The sequence below is a fragment of the Physeter macrocephalus genome, chromosome 17 (assembly GCF_002837175.3).
Source record: "Physeter macrocephalus isolate SW-GA chromosome 17, ASM283717v5, whole genome shotgun sequence".
Lineage (NCBI taxonomy): Eukaryota > Metazoa > Chordata > Mammalia > Artiodactyla > Physeteridae > Physeter > Physeter macrocephalus.
In genome coordinates, this window is record NC_041230.1 from 50723813 (window position 1) to 50743067 (window position 19255).

Here is a 19255-nt window from a genome sequence, read left to right on the forward strand (position 1 = left end):
GTTTATTTGAGATTTTTCTTGTTTCTTGAGGTGAGCTTGAATTGCTATAAACTTCCCTCTTAGAACTGCTTTTGCTGCATGCCATAGGTTTTGGATTGTCATGTTTTCGTTGTCATTTGTTTCTAGGTATTTTTTTATTTCTTATTTGATTTCTTCAGGGAGCTCTTGGTTATTTAGCAGTGCACTGTTTAGCCTGCATGTGTTTGTGTTTTTTTACAGTTTTTTCCCTGTACTTGATTTCTAATCTCATAGCATTGTGGTTGGAAAAGATGCTTGATACGATTTCAATTTTCTTAACTTTTCCAAGGCTTGATTTGTGACCCAACATGTGATCTACTCTGGAGAACGTTCCATGTGTACTTGAGAGGAAAGTGTATTCTTCTGCTTTTGGGTGGAATGGCCTATAAATGTCAGTTAAGTCTATCTGTTCAGTTGTGTCATTTAAAACTTGTGTTTCCTTATTTATTTTCTGTCTAGATGATCTGTCCATTGGTATAAGTGGGGTGTTATTATTATTGTGTTACTATCGATTTCCCCTTTTATGGCTGTTAGCATTTGCCTTATATTTTGAGGTGCTCCTATGCTGGGTGCATAAATATTTATAATTATTATGTTTTCTTCTTGGATTGATCCCTTGATCATTATGTAGTGTCCTTCCTTATCTCTTGTAACAGTCTTTTACAGTCTGTTTTATCTGATATGAGTATTGCTACGCCAGCTTTCTTGTGATTTCCATTTGAATGGAATATCTTTTTCCATCCCCTCACTTGCAGTCTGTATGTGTCCCTAGATCTGAGGTGGGTTTCTTGTAGACAGCATATATACGGGTATTGTCTTTGTATCCGTTCAGCCAGTCTGAGTCTTTTGGTTGGAGCATTTAATCCATTCACGTTTAAGGTAATTATCGATATGTATGTTCCTATTACCATTTTCTTAATTGATTTGGGTTTGTTTTTGTGGGTCTTTTTCTTCTCTTGTGTTTGCCTCTTAGAAAAGTTCCTTTAGCATTTGTTGTACAGCTAGTTTGGTGGTGCTGAATTCTCATAGCTTTTGCTTGTCTGTAAAGCTTTTGATTTCTCCATTGAATCTGAATGAGATCCTTGCTGGGTAGAATAATCTTGGCTGTAGGTTTTTCCCTTTTATCACTTTAAATATATCCTGCCACTCCCTTCTGGCCTGCAGAGTTTCTTCTGAGAAATCAGCTGATAACCTTATAGGGATTCCCTTCTATGTTATTTGTTGCTTTTCCATTGCTGCTTTTAATATTCTTTCTTTGAATTTAATTTTTGTTAGTTTGATTAATATGTGTCTTGGTGTGTTTCTCCTAGGGTTTATCCTGTATGGGACTCTCTGTGCTTCCTGGACTTAGGTGGCTATTCCATTTCCCATGTTAGGGAAGTTTTCAACTTATAATCTCTTCAAATATTTTCTCAGACCTTTTCTCTTTCTCTTCTTCTTCTGGGACCCCTATAATTTGAATGTTGGTGTGTTTAATGTTGTCCCAGAGGTCTCTGAGACTGTCCTCAATTATTTTCATTCTTTTTTCTTTACTCTGCTCCACAGCAGTTATTTCCACCATTTTCTCTTCCAACTCACTTATCCATTCTTCTACCTCAGTTATTCTGCTATTGATTCCTTCTAGTGTATTTTTAATTTCAGTTATTGTGTTGTTCATCACTGTTTGTTTGCTCTTTAGTTCTTCTAGGTCCTTATGAAACATTTCTTGTATTTTCTCCATTCTGTTTGTGAGATTTTGCATCATCTTTACTATCATTACTCCAAATTCTTTTTCAGGTGAGTTGCCTATTTCCTCTTCATATATTTGGTCTTGTAGGTTTTTACCTTGCTCCTTCGTCTGTAACATTTTTTTGTTGTCTCGTGTTTTTTGATGGGTGGGGCTGTATTGCTGTCTTGCTGGTTGTTTGGCCTGAGGCGTCTAGTACTGTAGTTTGCAGGCAGTCGGGTAGAGCCTGGTCTTGGTGCCACGATGAGGACCTCCGGGAGGCCTCACTCCGATTAATATTCCCTGCAGTCTGAGGTTCTCTGTTAATCCAGTGGCTTGGACTCAGCTCTCCCACCACAGGAGCTCAGGCCTGACCCCTGGCCGGGGAACCAAGATCCTGCAAGCCATGCGGTGCTGCAAAAGAAAAGAAAAAAAAAAGGAACAATACAGTAACAAAGAATAAAAAATAAATCAAAATTAGAAAGGTAAAAAATATATTAGGAAAAATAAAAATATAATTGAAACAACTACAGCAAGGTAAAACAGAACCACAACAGAAAAAAGAAGGAAAAAAAGGAACAAGCCAAAAGCCACAGAACAATAACAAAGTAGAAAGAATAAAATAAAATTAGGAAAATAAAAGATTTATTCGAGAAAATAAAAATATAAATGAATCAACAGCAACAAGGTAAAAGAAAACCACACCCTAAAAGAGAAAAAAAAAAAAAAGGCTGCAAAAGGCCTTGGCTCTGGGGGGTGGAGCTTAGGCGGGGGTGAGGGGGTGGAACTTAGGCAGTGGTGGGGTTTAGGGTGGGGTGGGGCCTACTTGGGGTGACGTTTAAGCATGGGGCGGGGCCTAGTTGGGGGTGATGTTTAAGCGTGGGGTGGGGCCTAGGCTCAGGACCTGTGCAGTGGGAGAAAGGCAGCGTGGCCTGAGGGGGGCCTCAGAGTATGGAGTTCCGGAGTTTGGAGGTAAGGCCCTGCCTGAGGGTGTGTGGGCGGTTGGAGGGGGTCTCAGAGGGGGTGTCGGAGTGCCCCGTGCAGAGGTAGGGCCCTGGGTGGGGGTGTAGGGGCGGGGCCTAGGCTCTGTGCTGCTGGAGGGAGCCTCAGAGGGTGTGGGTTTAGGCCCGGGAGCCCAGCAGGCTCCCTGGTGCACAAGTGGGCAGGGAAAACGCTGGCCGCTCTCCCTTCTGTTCCTCCGCCCTCCTGAGGGTCTCCCCAGTCACCACTGGACCCCAACTGTGGGTGGGCCCCACTGGGTGTGGGAACTCCTCCCCCACAGCCACCCCTCAGGGGTGCCGTCCCGTCTGTCCGGCCTTTACTTTTGCTCCCCCTTCCTCCCTCCCACTCCCTCGGCACCCAGGCGGCGGAGGGGGCCTCGGTGGGCAGAGGATCAGGCCCGGGATCTCAGCAGGCTCTTGGGGGCCCAGGTGGGCAGGGGAAATGCTGGCCACGCTCCCTTCTGGTCCTCTGCCCTCCCAGCGGTGCCCCCACCCCCATCCCCCTCCGGGCATGGGATCCCTTCCCCTCGCCCAGCCTCCCCTCGGGGGCGCCGGTCCCATCCCGCTTCCACTTCTCCTTCCCACTCACTCCCCCGCAAGTCCTACCCAGTCACTGGGGCTTCCTCCCATCCCCTTAAGTGTCCGTGGTCCCCCACAGGTGCCTGGTAGGTGCCCTAGTTATGCAGAGACGCAAACTCCATGTCCTCCTAGTCTGCCATCTTGACTCCGCCACCTCTGTGGTCCACTTTCTTGAAGGTCCCTTTCTCTATATGTATGTCTGCTCATGGGGTATATCACGATCCTGCCAGAGCATCACACACAGTCAAGATCTGAATCTCAGTATAGTCTCAGCCAGGACACTCTGCTACATGTCTCCAGACAGCTCCAACAGCAAGATCAAATATAACTTATAGTGGAGCAAATTTCTGTTCTCATTAACTTACCCTGTAGATACTCAGAGAGGGAGACATGTGTGCACATAATTACTAGATAAATCAAAAACTAAGAACTAAGAAAGAGACATAGGCTAGTAATATGAAATGAGAGGGAATCTCTGTAAATCTGAGACTTGGTGATTCTCAAAGTTGCTGAATCAGTGACTCCTGTTTCAATGATCGGGTGACTTTCAAGTCAGCTTACTCAAATCTTCACATGAGTTTGGGCCATCCTTCTCAGTTTTGTTTGGGGAGTTTTAAATTTGCTTATCTACCAGATTGCAGTTCTGCTATTTATTCGTTCAACAAACAGGATTGAGTTATGTACTGTGTCAGGCACTGTGCCATATAAATTCCAATCTGAGATACAAATTCTTAGTGATCATAACCACCATGGGATAGAAACTGCGTAGCATTTTTTCAGAAAACAACCTGCTGTGTTTTAAAAAAAAATCAGTAGCAAGAGGAAAATGTAAGACCCTGGCAGAAAAGACTAAATCCAGAGCTAGCAGCTCAGTTTTTAATGGTAGGCAGAGAAAATCCCCTGCAAGCAGATGTGGGCTCTTTTTCCAGGAGGAGCCCCTTAAGGGTTTACATGGCATAAAATAGATTTCCGCTGAAGATCACTTGATGGAATCATTCATTATGATGTCTTTGGCTGACATGACAGACTTGAAACTCTATTTTATCAAACTTGGGATTGACACGTGAGATGTGTTAAGACCGTTTTATGTGCACTCTGCACCTATCAAATCTGCAAAGCCTTTGGAGGTGACATCCACTGCTGGGATAGTCAGTCATGGTTAGGAGCACGCCAGGAACCTTACAGAAGCTCTGTGGATGCCAATGCTGACTGCAGGCCAAACATGGAACACAGGATATGGTTCTGTGCATTCAGGAATCAGGAGGGTAGACAGGATCAAGGCTGGAGGATGTATCATACAGGGATCTGGTCCAACGTGGGTGGGACTGAACATATGTTAATGAAACCTTGATTGACTAGAAGGCTTGAGTAATGAGGGTGTTCTGAGAAACTGAAGGAAATGTTTTCTGTTTCTCTCAGTTGGGCAAATCCAAAGAGCCTCTGGACTAAAGTCCTTTGAGTTCTTTCAAAGAAAGTTGGACCCTACTGAGGATGTGAAAAGCAATTAAGTGATGGTCTGTATCCTGGGCAGAGTCCATCTGATGTTTCTGAACTAAGTGCTATTTCAGTTGTTAGAAAGGCTTGGCTTTCCATGCCCCAGCGAAGACTGCAGATCAATGGATATGCAGGCCCTTCATGCTAAATGGAACAATTGAATTCTGTTTGACTAACTGAGCTATGAGTACCAGGATATGTGGTACAGTCTTAAGAGGGAGTAAACAACATACATACTGCATTTTGTTGTTGTTGTTTTCTTTTTTTTACCAGCATACTGCTGAAACAGAGTCATTCCCTTCTGTGTGCAAGTATAGGTTGCTAGAAGTAGATCCAAGTGCGTCTGACTGTGGGAGGAATACACCTCCCAGGTTGACTGGTTCCAACCCCACACTACTGCTGATCGTCACATATCCCCACACATGTGTACAAGTGGAGTCTTGGCCACCAAGACTCCACCAGGCCACCAACGCTGAGAGGCCCTAAAGTTATGTGTAGACCAGTCTCTACAAATGTGAATAATGTATTTAGGACCATTTGCCTATGTAAGATACGAGTGCATGGATCACAGACTCACCCCAAAACACTTATAAGAATAGCACAGGTTCCATATTTAGTTCATACCTATCTACATGAGCAGGCCTGCTCTATATTTGGCAGATAAATTTAAATCCATCTGCATTGTTATATTTTCTGAGATCATAATATGGCTTAATTTGCTTCCTCACACATTTCTAGATGGTAAGGATTCTATGCCTTTTCCATTTCCATCCCTAAGAACCACATTCAAAAGAAAGAAATAGAAAATCATAAAATCAAGGTCAGGAAGATTAAGCCCCTTAATTCACATGCCAAACTTCCCATTTCAATTGTGGTTTTGTCTCCCAGCTAAAGTTTTTTTGTGACATTTGCATTAAGCCCAGAGGACATTTTGAGTGGAAACACGCTGAAAGCATAATTGAAACTCCGAGTGGTGCCATTTGCCTAATTTGCATTTTTCCCCCAGGTGGGGATTTTTTACTTCTCCCCTTTCTTCTCCTGGGGTGTTCAAAGATCATCTCAAAGAATGATGTTGTGCAACTGATTCCAATAAATCCCCATGTACAGTATATTATATACATAACTTTTTTCCAGAAGCTATTTTAAATACCAGTGATAAACTATGTAAGGACGTCCTTTGTAGGTTCAGAATAGTACAGATAGTTCCTTTCCCCCCTCAGATAGAGGTTTTCAATATTTGTTCACAAGTTTAATTGTTTATTAGAATTTTTCCTTTCATTTATCTTCATAGTGTTATTCTGAGCTACTTAGGAGGTTGTCTCTATAGAAACATCTATTTTTAAAAAAAAAATAGACATAGACTATTCAATTTCATCCTTCATATGTTCTTTGAACTCTGCACCCTGAAACATGCACTGGCTTGATCTCTATTTAAAAGTTTGAGAATCACGGACATTTTGATTGTGTCAACAAAGTTCATAATGTAAGACAATGCAGGGCTGCTCCTATCAATTGTGCCCTGTAATAGGAAATTTAAGGTGAGATTACAATCAGTGGGGAAGTAGAGTCTGTTTCCTTCAGGAGGAAGAAGAAACAAATAGTGTTGTGACCTATTTCTGTTTTGATTAATATTAAAACACGATCGTCGGCGTGGTCAAGATTTGTGCCTTTTCTAAGGTCTGTGTCTTTCTCATGACCTCATTACTCATGTTGTATATATTATTTCAAATATCAGAAGCTCTCCTAGATTATATCAGATAATCACATATAATTATATCAGAGCCCTCCTAGATTTTAATCCTGAGTAGGGTAGAGCCAGGCATGCATGTGTTCAAATGAGGGAGGAATATAGCCCAAGCCAGCCTTTCTGGAGAATGGAACACACATCATTGTGAGGGTTTTAGTGCATACATGGACAAACATATGTTTTTACTTGACTTCTTAAATTTACCTTAACATTTTTAGGAAAAAACCACATTTGGCACATTCATCATGTACTATAAAGATTATCTTCAAATAATTTTGTAAGTGAAAATGTGAGTCAATTAAAAGAAAAATGTTAAATGAATAATAGATCAGGTATGAAAGTATGGCTAGACTGTGAATCTGGAAGCTCGTTGGTTGAAGGAAGGAGCACACTTGCTTAGGCAGACTAGCCTAGACTAACTGGCCTTAACCTCATGCGGCCGCACTAGGTCTCGGTTGCCAGAGGAGAAACGTCCTCCCCTCAAATGGGTTAATGTGAGGATTAGAAGACTCTCAGTGCAGCGCCGCTCTTTTAGAAAAAAGAATGACTTGGATTTTTGGCCTGTTTTCTTTACAAACAATCCATTTGAAGAATATTTAACATCACTTGGTGGCGTCCACTATGGGCAGGCCTGTAATTTCACTCCTTTGATGTCATTTTTCCTACATGACTTCTCATGTGAGACAGAAAAGTGGGAGGATCCAAAGATGGGCAAGTTTGGATCAGAATCATCTGCCTCACTCCTTTAGCCTCAGCAGAAATGTCTGTAGTAACCATCCCCGTGGTAACCGCATAGGCCAGAACATGGGCACCTGACTAGAAGGAGGTGGAAGGACCCAGGAGGCAGGCAGAAAACCAGCTAGAAGAAGGAAGCTGTGTAGAAAAGCAAAGTGCAGCTCCTTTAATGTCCAGAATTACAGGAATAATGATGAGAAGTGTTCTTGTTCATGGGGCACCAGGGTCTGTCCAAAGTGCTTTATGTACCTGGGTACATATCTTGTTTAATGCTCACCGTAAGAATTATAGTACCTATGAGGGGAGGTACTGTTGTTTGTTCCTTGGTTAAAGGGACAGGTGGTTTTCCCAAGGTCTCAGGGCCACTACACATGAGCCAGGATTGGAAAAGGGCTTAGAAACCTACCATTAAAACTGCTCCTTCTTAGGGCACGAGAATGGCAGTTCCTGGCATGATAGGTCCCCACCCTCTTCTCTGTGGCAGGAGTCGCTGGGAAATGTGGAAACCTGGCATCTTGACAAGGAATCCATTGTCCAAGGTCCTAGTTCTTGGCCCTGGCTGCATTAGATTCATCTGGGGAGTCTTAAAGAGATACTAGTGCCTGGACCCCCGCCTAGCTATGTCAGAATCTCGGTTCCGAGTTGGGACAGGTATTGCTACTTTTAAAAAATATTCTCTAGGTGATTCTCATAGCCTTGAAAAAGACCCACAGTCTAAAGCACTCACTCCTGAACCGGTAAAATGTGTCTAAAATATATAAGACCCAATTATGCAACCCTAGTTACTTGCTAGCACAAGTTGGGAAGAGAGCTAGAATATATTGAGGGCCTACTGTGTGCCAGGTCCTGAATGTAGATGTGGTCTCTCAGTGTGCCCTCACCTGGCACCTCTGACGACCTGGAGGGCTCGGAGAGAGGCCTGAGGAGACAGGATGGGGGCAGCTGCCCTTTTTCCTCTCATTTGTCATTTCTGGGAAATGGATGTGCAGAGAGCTTGAACTATAGATGCAGACTGATCAGACTGGGACCAGGTGTCTGCCTTTTCTCGGTGTGTGGCCTTGAGCCTGTTAGTCCGTCTCTCCAAGGCTCAGTCTTTTCTCCCATAATTTGGAAATGATGCTTATGGATTTTGCATTCTCAGTGGGGCTGTATGTCACCAAAGGGGTGACATGGGTTCTTGGGAGAGAGGCAAAAATTGTACTTTGTGTGTGTGTAGAGTACAGATATACATGTAGTAAATAAACTGGTACACAGTATGTCTGTGACCTTGACAACTCATGAGAATGGTGGCTATTAGACAAAAACATGTAAAAACGCTCCTGGGTCAGGGGAGATAATGAAAAAGAGTTGGGAAATGCTTCTATAGATTAGAATTGCTATGAGGCTAAAAGGAGAGACTGAATGTACAGTCTTGGGCACAGAGCCTGGCACTCAGACGCCACTCAGTAAATAACAAGTTACTGTTCTTTTTCAAAACTTCATTCAGCACTCACACACCGATCCCAACTATGCTTAGTGGCTATGCGAAGCTTTACTGGGATTATGAGGGAAGATAAGGCACCACCCCTGACTTCACCAGTGAGCTAAGTCAAAGCTAAGCACAGGAGGCTAAGTGCTGTCGTGAATGGATGCACACAGAGCCTGGGGAGCTAAGGGGAGACCGTGGCTGAGTTCTTCATTTCCTACCTGGCTCCACTGCTGGGCTCAACCAAGACAAGAGGTGATGAGGGGCCTTCCTTCTCAGCTCCCAGCCTTGCCTGCAGTATCTTCTGCGCCCAGTATGGAAGAGGTGCCCCTGCTCCACCACCACTACAGCAGCATTTAGCCCCGAGAGAGTCATTAAGTGGAATTGTTATTGCTGACCTCCTGTATGGAAAAGCTTTCTGTTCATTGCTGGAGATGAATAAAAGAATAAGATCCAATTTCTGCCCTTGGTTCTGATGGGGAAAACAGATACATAGAGTGGACCTGTTGATATGATATGATATAAAATTCACTATGTACAGGAAACGCTGGCAACACAAAGAGGATATTTGGAGAAGTGGCCCAAGCTGACTCTCCAAGAATGATAGAGTTAATGATAGAGGTAATGACAGAGTTAACAGGGTGAGGAAGCTGGGAAGTATTTACCTTCTGCACAGAGGGAGCAATACAGTCCATCGAAGGGCTAGGAGAGTGGCTTAGCTGTCGGGAGGTGCGGAAGTGGGTAATGTGGGAGACACAGAGGGAAGATGGATGCCAGTGGGGGGCCAGGGGACGGCTTGGACAGGGAGGACCTTGAGTGTTGAGCATTATTTTGCATGGGGAGCCGGAGCTGTATGAGACTCAAGAGGAGGAAAGTCAGTTCTACAGTTGTGATGGACGGGTCCAAATTTCCTTCGAGGAATACGTCTTTATGCGGCCTTCCAGACCCCACATTTCCTGGACCAGCTTATCTCTTCTTTGCTTTCTCCCTTGCTCTCTGTGCCCATCTCACTGGCTTATTTGCAGCTCCCTGAATGCCACCGGGCCATTCCACATGTTGTGGTTTTGTCTGCCTGTAATAAGTCCCCTATTAATGTCCATCCCCCCCCCACACTAGACTTCAAGCCAGGGACTGTGTCCATCTTTGTTCAGCATTATAACCCCAACATCTGGCCTAACCTGGGCTCAGGAAATATTTGTGGAAGGAAGGAAGGAAAGAGAAAGGGCAGGAAGGAAGGGAAGAAGGAGGGAATTTACCTGTGAAACTAGAACCCCTACAGAGTGTTTCTATTCTGGAAAGATAATTATTGTGGTGATAATAACCATATTAGCCTTTGTGTGCCTTCCCTAGCCTCCATCCCTTCCCAGCTGAGACTGTCTTCTTTGATCCTGCCCAGGGCCTGAGGCCAGAACCAGCATCCTGGCAAAGTAGACAGCACGTTCCCAAGCGGGCCCTGTCATCTGAGCAGTGAGCCTTCAGTGGATTGATGCTAACTGATGGTGACAATGAAGGCAGCCTCCACGTCTCTCCTTCATAGTTCACTTCCAAAACCTGAACCCAGCCACGCCCAATCACTCTTAGCTACAACGATGGTCAGAGGAAGTGAACAAGTGTCTGAGAACTGCAGACTCCCAAGAGATCCCATGTGTGTACATTACAGAGAAGCCCCCAGAGCTGACTTGGCAGCCAGGAAAGGCGCTGGAGCCCTGACACAGAGGGACCTCGAGGTGGCACTGGCACCCTGTGAAGTGCTTCCGGGCTGGGTGGGAACATGGGAGCAGGACTGAGCTGCGGACTCACGTCATTATATGCAGGTTCTGATGGGATTTCGGGAGGGGAGTGTTTTACAGCAGGGCTTTGTCTTTACTGAGATCAGGTAGTGGTGAAAAGCAGACAGACCAGGGTTCAAATCTTGGTTTTATGATTTACAGACTGCGTGCTGGGCACCTCCTCTGCCCTCTCAGAAGCCTCCGCTACTTTATCTACAGATTGTGGAGGGAGGGGGTCAAAACTGTTGTAAAGATTAAATAAGGTCATGTACGTAAAACGCTTAGCACTGAGTCTCACGTGTCGAAAGTGTTCAATTCACATTAGCCATTATAATGATCAGCTAAAATGGTTATTATCACCTTAAGAATTATGGTCCCAGAATAGAAAGATCAGCTTAATTCAGCGGACAATTATATGGCTTTAACAGTGTACTTGGACCCAGGTAGATATTGTCACTAAAAGACACACAGGAAGGTTCCTGGTAGTAATATTTTAAGAACCCCAAACTGGAAACAGCCCATATGCCCATCAACAGTAGAGTACATAAATAGACGCAGTATGGCCACATAATGGAATTCTGTACACTGACGAGGATAAACTGCGCTACTTGCAGCCACTTGGATGAACCTTACAAACATAATGTTGAGTGAAAGAGGCAGACACAGATGAGCACCCACTCTACGATTCCATTTGCATGAAGTGCAAGTACAAATGACACTAATCTGTGGTATTAGAAGTTAGGATAGCGTAGCCTTTGGGGAGGAGGGTAGGGGTTTTACTCAGGGAGGGGGAGGAAGGAGGGGCTGGTAATATTTTGGTCTAGGGCTGGGCACTGGGTACACGGATGTGCCCACTTTGTGAAAATTCATTGAGCTGTACATTCTGATTTATGTGCTCTTCTGTATCTGTGTTATGCTCCAATTAAAGGTTTAGTAAATGAACAAACGAGCCTGTTTAGCAGAGAGCTAAGAAAACAAAAGTGGGGGTGGGGAAGAAAGCAGGTAATACAATTCCACGCTTACCCCCAGGGTCCCCAGAGTTTACAGAGGAAGGCAGACGGGCACACACACGTAAAGACAGTAAGCGGTGATACCTGTAGTAACGGAATCGTGCGCTAAGTAGAGACGCACCGCAGAGTGAAGCGTGAGGGATCAGCTGTCACAGCTGCTGCTCATGGTAACGGCCCTGAGCTCCATGAGGTTCCGCCAGGATGGCTGCTTCTCGGACACGACCTAGCCATGCAACTGTAGGAAGTGCTCTCACGTCTCTCCAGCCACCGTCCTAATCTGGGCCAGGCATCATTGGTATGACACCAAACTAACACTTTTCTTGGCTTCTCTTCTTGCCCTTCTCCAAACCACTCTCTAGAACCCAGAGCTACTAAATTAGAATCTTTGGACTGGGTGCTCAGTACTTAAAAAACAAATCTCCCATGTGATTCTGATACACCCCAGCCCCGTGGGAAGCACTGATCTACACTGGAACCAGAACACACACCTGGCCTTGACCCTGCCCACGCTAAAAATAGTTCAGGGCTATGGACCAGAACACACACCTGACCTTGAGCCTGCCCACACTAAAAATAGTTCAGGGCTATGAGGCAGCCCTCTAACTTAGTGGCATTTCCTAATTTGTATCTAAAGGACATGTTCAGCTTCATTTCCAGCCTTTCCACCTCCCCATCCCTGCATCGTTTCAAGTCCACCTCTGGTCCCAGTGCGCTGAGTTAGTTCCCTTTCTCTGAGTCTGTTTTGTTACTTCACCACCTCCATGCCTTTGAGTAACCTAGAATCCCAGTACCCTCTTAGGGGCCTTCTAATTTCCCATTCATCTTCAAGACCCAGCTCAGATATCGTGTCTATGAAGCTGTCCCTCAAGGCCCCTGAACTCTCTGGTTCTGCCACAGCACCTCACACAGAAGGGAGGAGATGGTGTCCTCAAACATCACTCCACCATATCTGACTGTACACTTAACTCCCTACACTCCGGGGCAGGGAAGAGGTTCTCTTTGTGCATCAAAGGGCTTTGCACCTGCCTGGGCCATGGGAGGTGATTAAGGACGATTCTTGATTGAGTGAGGTCCTTCAGCACACTCAAAGCCATATGGCTAAAAGAGGGTGCTGTGGGCTAAGGGGCAGCAGCATTCGTGGATCTGGAGTGCAGAGTGGTAATCCACATTGAATGGTCAAAGATAGCTCCAGGACTGAGCTGCCCAGCCTCCTCACACTCCTGTTTCTGTTCATGTGTTTTGTTTTTGCCAGTGACCTTCAGTGACTGTAAGGGAAATGACAAGCTACACTATGAGGTCTCAAGCCCATACTTCAAGGTGAACAATGATGGCAGCTTAGTCGCCCTGAGAAACATAACTGCAGTGGGCAAGACTCTGTTCGTCCACGCCCGGACTCCCCATGCGGAAGACATGGCAGAACTCGTGATTGTCGGGGGGAAAGACATCCGGGGCTCCTTGCAGGTAATATAACTGCTTGGGATAAGTTGGGTCCAAGGAGGAACATTGCGGTCTGTATGTCTTATGGGGGAAATGGGTCTTTGGTTTATCATTGGTCAAGATTCTTTTGTTGTTTGCAAATGATAGAAACCTAACTCAAAAAAACAGTGTGGCCGGGGGAATTTTGGGGGTCATGTGACAAATATTTCAGGGATAGCTTTGCCTGCTACCATGGCTATGTATCCGTGCCCAGTTGACGACATCAGCTTTGGTCTTATCCACCTGTGGTTCCATTTTCCTGCTACTGTCTTTACTCTTAGACAGTCCCAACCATCCCTGCTTCCCTGTGTGGAGGTCTCAGCAGCTCCACTTCGTTTTCTCAGTGTGATGTCACCTGAGAGAGCATCTCTTCCTGATACTGCCAACCCAAGCTTGAAATCGAATCTCATTGGCTGTCCTTAGAGCGTGTGTCCATCCCTGAGCCGGTTACTGTGTCCATTTGGTCCTGAGGCTCTGGTTGGCTAAGTCTGGGTCACATGCCTTGCCCCAAAACCAGGGTAGACTCAGTCCCACCTAAAGTATATGGACTGAGAGTGAAAAAAAGGGTCGTTAGTTACTCAGAGTAAGTCAGGATGCTGTCATCTAAGGCAGGGAAATGGGTGTCGGGCAGGCAAGGAGCGGAGTCGCCCACTGGAGGCGTACATGAGGCACCCATGGCGTACGGCGCTGCCCCTTTGCCAGGCACTGGTGCCCACTCCTTTCCGCATGCACATGTATGCAGATCTCTGCCCCTGCACACATGTGACTTCAGGAGTGCCACAAGGTGCCCTTCAGGCTCCTGATTGTGTCATCCAGAAACATTTGGTACGATGGACTTACCTACTCCTGCTTCACCAGGAGTTCAGAGACTCTGTGGCTTCTCGATTATAGAGAGGGGTGACGCACAGCAAGACCCAGGCAAAATAATCACAACAGTGATGGCATGTCCGCAGCTTGGTGCGGCTGGCCTTTTCCTACCTGCTGCTGGCCTGCGCTTACCCGGTCTGTTCAAACCTGTGATTCCCACTGCCTTTCCCCATCTGCCACGCTCCCCATAACCCTGCTTTATCTGCTAATTTTGTTCAGTGCTGGAGTGAGCACCGATTCCACAGCTGGGGAGCAGACACAGTACAAATGGCAATGTGAGTGTTGCTTTCCTGCCTGTGTGATCTGATGCTGTCTGTGTGATCTTGAAAGAGTCATCTATCTGCAGACTAGAGGGGTTAAACAGTCTGCAATGGCAAATAAGTGGCGTGTGTGCTGCCCCACTCTGTCACCCTATACGTGGCAGATATTGCTGATCACCCCTGGCTTGACCTGAGTATCTCTCCCAATACAGTGCTTCTGGAAGCTACTATCCATTGGTCATTTAGAGATGTTTCTAGGGCTGGGATATATTTGCCATCCCTGGACTGGACAAGCTCCGTAATTCCCCTTTATATCTGTGAATCCGTGAGTTAAGGGTAGATAGCAAGCTACAGATGAATCCACAGCGTGCCACTGATGTTTTCAAAAGAAAATAGGATCTTGGTGAATACATACCAGTGTGGAAACGCACTGGCACCGCAAAAGCGAGCTTATCTCTCACTTAGCCGTGGTCATTTTCACAGCATCTCACTAACTCGTGATATAAATGACTTCCAAATATCTAAAGCAACAAAACTGCCAGAATATGCAGCACAGAGTGCTTCTTGGGAACAAGTAAATGGCACAGAGATTCACAGAAGGGGGTTCACATGCAGGATGGAACGTGTTTACAGGAATATTGTTCATTGTGACTGACAGCTCATCTTTAAATCTGGAACAGACAGTATCATAGTATTTAGCTCAGAGCAGAGCAGAAGGGATTGGAGGCACTTCTTGGGACAAAACTTGGCTTTCATAGGCTTGGAGACCCGGGATCGTTACCAAGAGACTCAGCCTTGAAGAGCTGGTCTCTTGAGTTGCAGAAAGACACCCTTCTGGAGGCAAAGCTCCTTGGAGCCCCGGCTGTTTCTCATTTGTCTCTTTCTGAACACACCGTCCACATAGCTTGGCTGCAATCATTTGCTTCTTATAAAGCACAGTGGAGGCTGCTGTCCTGGTCAGTTTGCCAGGCTCCAGCTGAACAGGGCATTCATCTCCCGCCTCCAGTAATTCTATGAGGTTTGAAAATCGGCCTTGTGAAGTTGCCCAGATGTGTCCATAATACAAAAAGTCCAAAAAAAGAAAAGGCTAGGAAAACAAAATAGCTAGCCAGAGAAGCCCTCTAAGGAAAGCACAGTCCTTAACGGATACCCAGTTGGTATTTTTGAAGCCCTACTCTGTGTGGCAAAGTGGGCCAGCTGCCAGAGAAGGAAAGCAATAAGTACACCAGTCAGCTCAGCTCCTGGTTGGGGAGAGAAAGTGAACGTGTACGTTGATTAAGTACCAAGTAGGGAGGCAGTGGTGATGGCTGCTCTGTGCCTTTAGAGAAGCGAGAGGGCAGGGGAGGTGGGGCTGGTAGCGACAGCCAGTGAGTTCATGGCGCTTACTGTGGGCCGGGTGCCGCGCTCACGGGCCGCAGAGGCTGACTCGTCTAATCTCCCCACCACCGATGAGGCACGTGCTGCTGTCCCCATTTTACAAACTGGGGTAAACCGAGGCACAGAGAGGTGAGTGAGAACCTGTATTGTTTAGCGGGACTCTCCTAAGTGTGTGCGTCTCAGGGTATGCTTTAATGGGCGTTATTTCCAACCCTCACAACCTCCCTGTGAGGCTGCTGACGGCACTCGCTTCCTACAGATGTGACAACTCGGCCAAGATCTCCTAGCTTGAAATTGGCAGAAATGAGATTGAGATTCTGGCCTCTCCACCCGTTCTCCTTCCTGCCACTTTGCTCGCCAGAGGACTGTGCCCCTTGGGTGGCTACCCATGGGTCCAAAGGTGAGGGCATGAGTTAGAGCAATACAGTAGCGTGAAGGGGAGCAACGAGTGGAAGGGGTGGTTTGAAGGAAGAAGGAGCCAAGATTCAGTGTCCTGACGATTCCAAATTGTCTAGCCGAGGAGGATGGAGGGGGATTGGAGCAGTCAGGGAAGGAGTGGTTGGGAAAGGTGAAGAGTCCAGCTGCGATGCGTTGAGTTGGCGGCTCCTGGGGACATCTTGATAGAGGCAAGGATGGATCTCTGGGTAAACATCTGGGGGAAAAGCAGCATAGTGGTGGGGCTCTGGCTTTGGTGTCAAACTTAAGCGGGTTCAAATTTCTGCTCCACCACTTATGATTATGTGACCTTGGGCAAAGCCTCTCATCTCCCTGCACTTCAACATCCACATCTACGAAGCAGGGTTAAGAATAGAGCCTCTATCACAGAATCATTCCATTGGGCTCAGCACCAGGCACCAGGTGACATGTCCCATCAATGGCATTACTTTAGAACCTCTCGAGAAAGGATAAGGAACCGTGGGCTAAATGTCCTCTCTGAGGCCATGACACAGAAACCAGAGATTAGAGGTAGAAGAAGAAAGTGAGGCCGAAGAGAGAAACAAGGGCACTGGGGCCCCCAGCACAATCTAAACAGGAGAGATGTCACAGTGGCTGGTTTCACATCGCTATGTTTGGGAAGGAAGGATTCTCTATGACAAATGTAACCCCAGTGAAGCCCAATTCAGCTGCAGTAACTGGAGCCCAACAATTCTTTAATAAATGGATGTGCCTCTCTTACCTTACCTGCTCCCTGTGACCCCGTTTCACGGGAAAGCCTGTAGCCCAAATCTGTGAAGTCTGATTGTTAATGCTTTAATTATAGACGCTCAAGCTATTGCTGCCTTTTTAATGGGTTGCCCAGAAGCCAGTACCTTCCTGGTCCGTGTAAGATCATCTTAGATCTTCATGGGTGGAGGAGCAGTTTAATCCCTTGTCTTTGGACAGACGAGGGGGGATGGTTAAGGAGGGGGCCAAGGTTAACTATGCGTGCACAAAGGCGTGTTCTAGCCTGTGGAATGTGATCATGAACTTGACTCACAGAAGTATGTCTGGACAGAACTGCGGCTTGTCCCCACCAGATCTGCTGTCCCTCACTGCCTGGCAATGGTGAACATGAAGACAAGAGAGCATTTGCTTTTATTTACTTACTTATTAATTGGTTAGTTATTTTTACCTTGAATGTAGAACTCCAAGGGTTTCCGTGGAAAAGCTCTGTGTTTCGTTCCTTTTGCGTCTTGGATAGAGATGTCCTTCCCTGCTGCGTAAAGGGGACTCATCAACCTCATTTACACGTTTCAAGCCTGGGGAAAAAAATATGCCACTTATTTATTTATTTCTAATTTAAGCATTTGCAGCTTCCATAACGGTAGATTATGGCACCAAATTCTGACATCAAATAAGAACTCAGTGAAGTCAGGCTGGGAAGTAAGAACATCACAGAGCTTGCAGGAATTTATTTTGAATTGATGTTTGGGAGCTAAAGAGACTGTACCTACCAGCTACATTTTGAAATGTGGGAGTTCACGCTCTAAGCAACTCTAGAATTTAGACACCTGTGACCCAGGCGGCTGGGTCTCATGAGCAAAGGTGGAGACATGTGTGTAGCAGTAGGGAGAGTTGTGGAGGCCCACAGGCTACAGGCTTGAATGAGCCTTCCCTGCCCCCAGACTGGGGTTGTCAGTGCAAATCTGGTCCCATCACTCCTCTGCTTAATGGGCCCTTACTTCCTCATCAGGCTGTTTGGCTCTTGGGATACATTCTGAAGTCTTTATATATGTGTGAAAAGGTCCTTTACAGTCTAGCCTGGTCTCTACAGCCTTCCCTCAAGCCTGGTTCCTTTTCATTTCTAAGTGGCTTGACCTGCTGAAATGTTACTTCCTCCAAGAGCCTTCCCTGGTACCCGTTCCAAAGGAAGGTCTCCCCCGCTAGTCTCACTTCTAGCACCTGTTCTAGTCCTTCCTGGCCTTCTTCTCAGTTGGTAATTAAGCATTTACTTCCTTATTTAGATGTTTAAAGTGTGGCTCCCTGATGAGACTGTAAGCTCCCTGAAGGCAGGAATATAGTCTGTTTGCTTTCTACTTCCCTCTCTCACTCCCTGCTTTCCTTCCTTTCTTCCTGGTGTGTCCACTGCTCTATCTTCAGCACCTGGCACAGTGCTGGCATATAGTTGGTGTTCAGTAAATGTCTTTTGAATAAATGCATGAGTAGATTGAGTCCCTCCTTTCATACCATTCCCTGCATTGAAGTCTGCCCCCACCCCCCAATACCAAACCACGTGTGGTTTCTTGACCCGGCCGAGCTCTCCCTCCCGTGCATGCTGGCCCTTCCTCTGTCTGGATTATGCCCTCTTCGCCGTGGCCCCAGCTGCCCCGTGGCCAGCACCAGTTGACAGGGCTAACTCTTTTGAAACTTCTGGACCTGCCAAGGTTTCCCTTCTTCAGGGACACCTCTCTGACTGTCCCCTGGCTGGTTAAGTGATTTTTCCTCCATGCTCTTCAGAGAGCCCTGCCTGGCTGCCCCCCATCATAGCCTTAAACTTTAACCATCTCATTTTTCTGTGTTTGTTTTCGTCTCGATTCTGAGCTCTGGCGTTCAGGGCCCTGGCTTCCATGCAGGAAGGCTGAGAACACTGCCCTGGAGCTGGATGCCTTGGCGTGAGTCCCAGTGCCACGCTTGCCACCTCTGCTCCAGTTCCGTCAGACGTAGAATAGGCTCTTAATAGCATCAACTTCACAGAGATGTCCCAAGGATTACATGAGTAAACGTATGCAAAGTATTTAGAACGGTGCCGAGCACAAAGTAGGGGCCACGAAAAAGCCAGTTATTCCTCCTCATCATATCATCAGAGTCAGACTGTAATACATGCACAGTGAGTGAACTGGGCAAATTCAGACAACCCAATCCTTCCTCCCTTCCAATAAGACCAAATTCTGTCACTTATACAACCTAGAGAATTCAAGATTATACGTGAACTTACGTGAAACGCTGACTAAACTTCCGTGAGAGGATTCTTTATTCCTATAGGTTCACTTAACAAGCATCAAAAGACTTGCAGTATGTAGAAGTTAATTACAAACAATTTACGCTTCTTAACTGGAAGTCAGTGCATGGTGTTCTCAGTAAAGGGAAACTGGTCTCTTAAGTTGCTTAAATTAAATGCAAAAAAAAAAAATATTTTCCCCCTTTTTTGGCCATTTTAAAAATCTCTGAAAAAAATAAGAGGAACAGAGAAAGTGATGACAGAAATTGAAAAGGCAAAATTTAAGGCTTGTTTACCTTGTTTGATCATTACCACTATAAACATGTAATTTAAA

General features: G+C 46.0%; 1 protein-coding gene and 1 long non-coding RNA gene across 2 annotated transcripts in view; one reads left to right on the forward strand and one right to left on the reverse strand.

Moving 5' to 3' along the window:
* CDH13 (cadherin 13) overlaps positions 1-19255 on the forward strand; it is a 1052304-nt gene that overhangs the window by 377097 nt on the left and 655952 nt on the right. Inside the window, exon 3 of the mRNA XM_024125020.3 lies at positions 12776-12984. Within this exon, the coding sequence (XP_023980788.1) occupies positions 12776-12984 (209 nt within the window). The remainder of the gene's footprint in view (positions 1-12775; positions 12985-19255) is intronic.
* LOC129391409 (uncharacterized) lies at positions 798-12016 on the reverse strand. The gene is made up of 2 exons (XR_008615470.1): positions 11608-12016; positions 798-2137 (listed from the first exon to the last, which is right to left on the reverse strand). It is a non-coding gene; the product is annotated as an uncharacterized lncRNA (long non-coding RNA).